The following is a 4,106-nucleotide window of genomic DNA, read 5'->3' on the forward strand; positions in this document are numbered from 1 at the left end:
AAAAAAAAAAAAAAAGAATGGGGACATTTTTAAAGGACACATTAGCCAAAGTGAATGCTCTCTAGCCAATGCTGCAACAATTTAAACAATAAAATAATGACAGTATTGGATTATATCCCATGGACTAAATACTCATGAGTCCATATTAATAACTGAATAAGTAATAAGTGGTGGAAAAGAGATAGTTCTTCCTTACAGAAGAATTCCAATTAATAAATGTAGAAGGAATGAAGGAAATAGAAAATCATCATTAAGCAAGCACCATATTAATGTAAATAAAATCTGTGGATGAAAGTTGAAGAGAAACAAGATTAGTCTCAATGTATCTGCTTCTAAAACATTAATTACCAAAAGAAAAACAGTAACTTTACAGTGAAGAAACCCAGCAGTTACCACCTTAACCAAGTGGATCAAAGTTAACATCATCAATAATGAAATACATCAACATCATGAATCCCCAACATGATGCACTGAAAAGGACACAACATCTCTGCTGTAGTATGACTGCCAGTCTATTTATGAGAAACCATCAAACAAACCCAAACTGAAGGGTACTCTGTCGAATAACTAACCAGTACTCAATGCCTAAATCATGAAAGACAAGGATAAAGAAACAATCAAAGGTTGGAGGAGATTAAGGATGCATGACAACTATATACAATGTGGGATCCTGCATTGGATTTTGGAACAGAATAAAGGCAATAAAAAACAGGTGAAATTTGAATAAAGGCTGTATTTAATAGTTATTATAATAGCCCTGTAACGATGTTAATTTCCTGGCTTTGATAATTATACTATGGTTATGTAAAATGTCAGCATTAAGAGAAGTTGGATCAAGGGTATAAAGGAAGCCTCTGTACTAATTTTATAACTTTCCTAAGTCTAAAGTTATTCCAAAATAAATACACACATACATACATACACACACACACACATACACACACACACACACACACACAGTCTTTAAAGATATTATCAACAAAATGGTAAGGCTAGAAAGAACATGATTATCTGTGATGACTGGAAAGAAACTCTGAAAGAGCAGTTCTAAGGACACCATGATGAATATCAATATCACTGTACGGTAAAAAGGAACACTGAATTTAAACTGACCTCAAGGCACATTAGAAGCAGGTTTTGTGAATAAACCTCTGAAATTACCTCTGTAAGTATAGTTCAAATACACTAGTATTCAACATAATTAGGTTTTGTATCAATATGGATTAAATACATTGAAGCTCTTTCAAATAAAAGTGGAAGTCAAATAAGATTCCTTCAGCTGCCATTCATCCAACTAAACCTACCAAAAATTCTGAAGTGTTCTCAGGTAAGTGGCTTATCTGGCAGAAATCCATAGCGGCAGAAAAACAGAGAATACACATGAGAAGATCGCCATGTTCATCTCCCTATACATATTTCTAAATCTTTACTCTGCATCTACATCCCATCCCAACCCCAATCAAAGTTACAGTCTGCTTCTTGAAATCATTCAATTCATATGGATGTCATTAGCAGTTTCAACTCTTATCTTTTCACCCATTTAACACATATTTCCTAACTTTTTAAATTGTGTTTAAATTTCTACAGGGGCCTCAACCTCATGCCTAAAATCAGAGGTTAGCAAATTATTGGCCTCTGACACCCGTTTTGGTAAATAAAATTTTAATGGATCACTGCTATACCTATTTGCCTATGGCTGCCTTTGCACTACAATGGCAGAGTTGATAAGAGTTGAACAGTTGCCACAGAGGCTCTGTCTATATTTCAAGGTTTACATAGCCCACAGACCTCAAAATATTTCCTATCTAATCTTTTACAGAAAAAGTTTGCTGACACGAGATTTCAAAAATTTAACATGAAAAAAGGAGTGAACACACAATGTGATATACAGATGATGTATTACAGAATTGTACACCTGAAATGTATAGAACTTTGCTAACAATTGCCACTCCAGTAAACTTTAATTTAAAAAATAATAAGAAAAAAGGAAAATACCTTAATATATTTGTGATTAGTTTAAAATGACATTTTGTATATTTTGAGTTAAATAAAATGTATTTATTAAAATTGATTTCACCTGTTTCTTTTTATATGTCTGCTAAATTTTAAATTACTCATCTGGTTCACATTATATTTCTACTGGACAGTGCTGGTCTAGAAAATCTTTTTAAGCTAATAAATGTAGTTCCTATATAATAATTAAACATAATTTATCATACAACCTGTTGAGAGGACACAGGTGTTATTAATATAGAGACAAAGGGCTGAGAACCAGAACATGTGGGCACCCTTTAGGAAATATATTCATAAGGAGAGACAAATTTGCCACAAGTATTCTATGAATATCACCCTACTACAGTATGTTTTTCTATACAGATTTAAGAACTCTGGGCTAACCATATTCGTCTATGACTTTTCTTCTCATAAACTCTATTTCCTACACTGTCAATTCACTCCACCCCCACAAAAAGGAGTTCTCAGGCTATCGGAAATATAGAGAAATGNAAATCATCAAATTGTTCTCTATATAGAGATCTCTTAGATTTTTTTGTGAATCAGTTTTGTTTACCATTGTATACTCAGTGCTTAACACAGTGCCTGGTACGTAGCAGATACGCCATAGTATTTTTGAAAGAATAAATTTATTATGACTATAGTTTATACAAACTCTAAAAATTTTCCCATTTCTTTCAAATATATCAAAAATTTCAAAAACTATAAAATATAAGACATTGGAAAGATAACAGGAGAGATGGAATAATTATATCCAAGAATATGGTTCACCTTCTTTGGATCAAGATTCCCAAAAACTGAATTGGCATGGGGACAAACTTCAGACATTGAGCAACCAATCTTCATAATATCCTTATTTCTATTGATACTCTAGAAGGAAGAACAGATATCGTACAAGATTCAGTAAATTATTTGACAGTGTTACACAATTAAAGGTCCAAGCACAATACTTAAAATTTTTTGGAGCATTAAAAATTAAATTTTTATGTATTTTTTCATAATTTGAATGAGTTCTTTATAAGAAATGACTAGGCTATAGAAAATATTTACTTCCCAATGAGTTCAAATTACTTGGAATTCAAACCAAGATACTAAATATTATTAAATCATACGAAGAGGTAACTTTAAACAATTGTCTCTGGATTTTACTTTAGATCAAATTATAATTGCTCAAAATGAATACTGTATATTGGCCAAATGACATGGGTCTTCTCACGTATTTGTTGTTGTGTAAAGGTAATGATGTAAAAACTATTTCAAATTTTATACATTCCTCTGTACACAAATTAAAGCTCTTTCAAATAAAAGTGGAAGTCAAATACTTAAGATTCCCTTCAGCTGCCACTCATCCAACTAAGCCTACCAAAAATTCTGAAGTGTTCTCATGTGTATGTAAAACTGTAATCTAGTTAGTAAAGTCGTTTCTCACAGGGTCAAGGGTTAACAATTTGAAACTACTTTAAGTGTATACTAGGATTGAACAAATAAGTAAATATATTGTAGATAACGAGAACAGGGAGGAATAAATTACAAACAAAGAAGGCTAAATGAACCCACATTAGGTTAGAACTGGCAGGTATCAGTATGAACTCGTGTGTGTGTGTGTGTGTGTGTAGGTGTGCATGTATGTATGCATACATGTTTGTGTGTATATACGCATACATGAAAAATACACACAGAGATAGAAACATAGATATGTGTAACAGTGGGTTTTTTACATTTATTTCTTAGCTCTGTCTGCTGAGAGGGCCTGAAGCAATGCCACTCCAGTAGCAATAAGCACATCTAGTGCTCAGATCTTCATTTCTAAACACCATTCTCCAATAAAAGGAAACAGGGTTCATTGGAGAGCGGTTGATTCCAGGGCTAGGAAAGGGAAACAAGATGATCCTGGAACATCTATCTGGTAGGGCCAGAAAGAAACGTTCAAAAAAAAGAATGGGGGCCGGCCGAGTGGCGCAATGGTTAAGAACTGGCTTGGGACGCCAGAGGGCCCTGGTTTGGATCCGACAAATGAGGGCCAGTGACGCTGCCCTCTACAGCTAAGATGCTGAACAACAGCTCAACCTGGAGCTGGGCTGCCGTGAGTCGCC

General features: G+C 33.9%; 1 protein-coding gene across 1 annotated transcript in view; it reads right to left on the minus strand.

Annotated features, from left to right (window-relative positions):
* Nucleotides 1–4,106, minus strand: part of STK31 (serine/threonine kinase 31) — an 82,024-nt gene that overhangs the window by 72,809 nt on the left and 5,109 nt on the right. The window contains exon 4 of the mRNA XM_019651992.1: nt 2,785–2,883. Within this exon, the coding sequence (XP_019507537.1) occupies nt 2,785–2,883 (99 nt within the window). The remainder of the gene's footprint in view (nt 1–2,784; nt 2,884–4,106) is intronic.

The sequence above is a fragment of the Hipposideros armiger genome, unplaced genomic scaffold (genome assembly GCF_001890085.2).
Source record: "Hipposideros armiger isolate ML-2016 unplaced genomic scaffold, ASM189008v1 scaffold_171, whole genome shotgun sequence".
Lineage (NCBI taxonomy): Eukaryota > Metazoa > Chordata > Mammalia > Chiroptera > Hipposideridae > Hipposideros > Hipposideros armiger.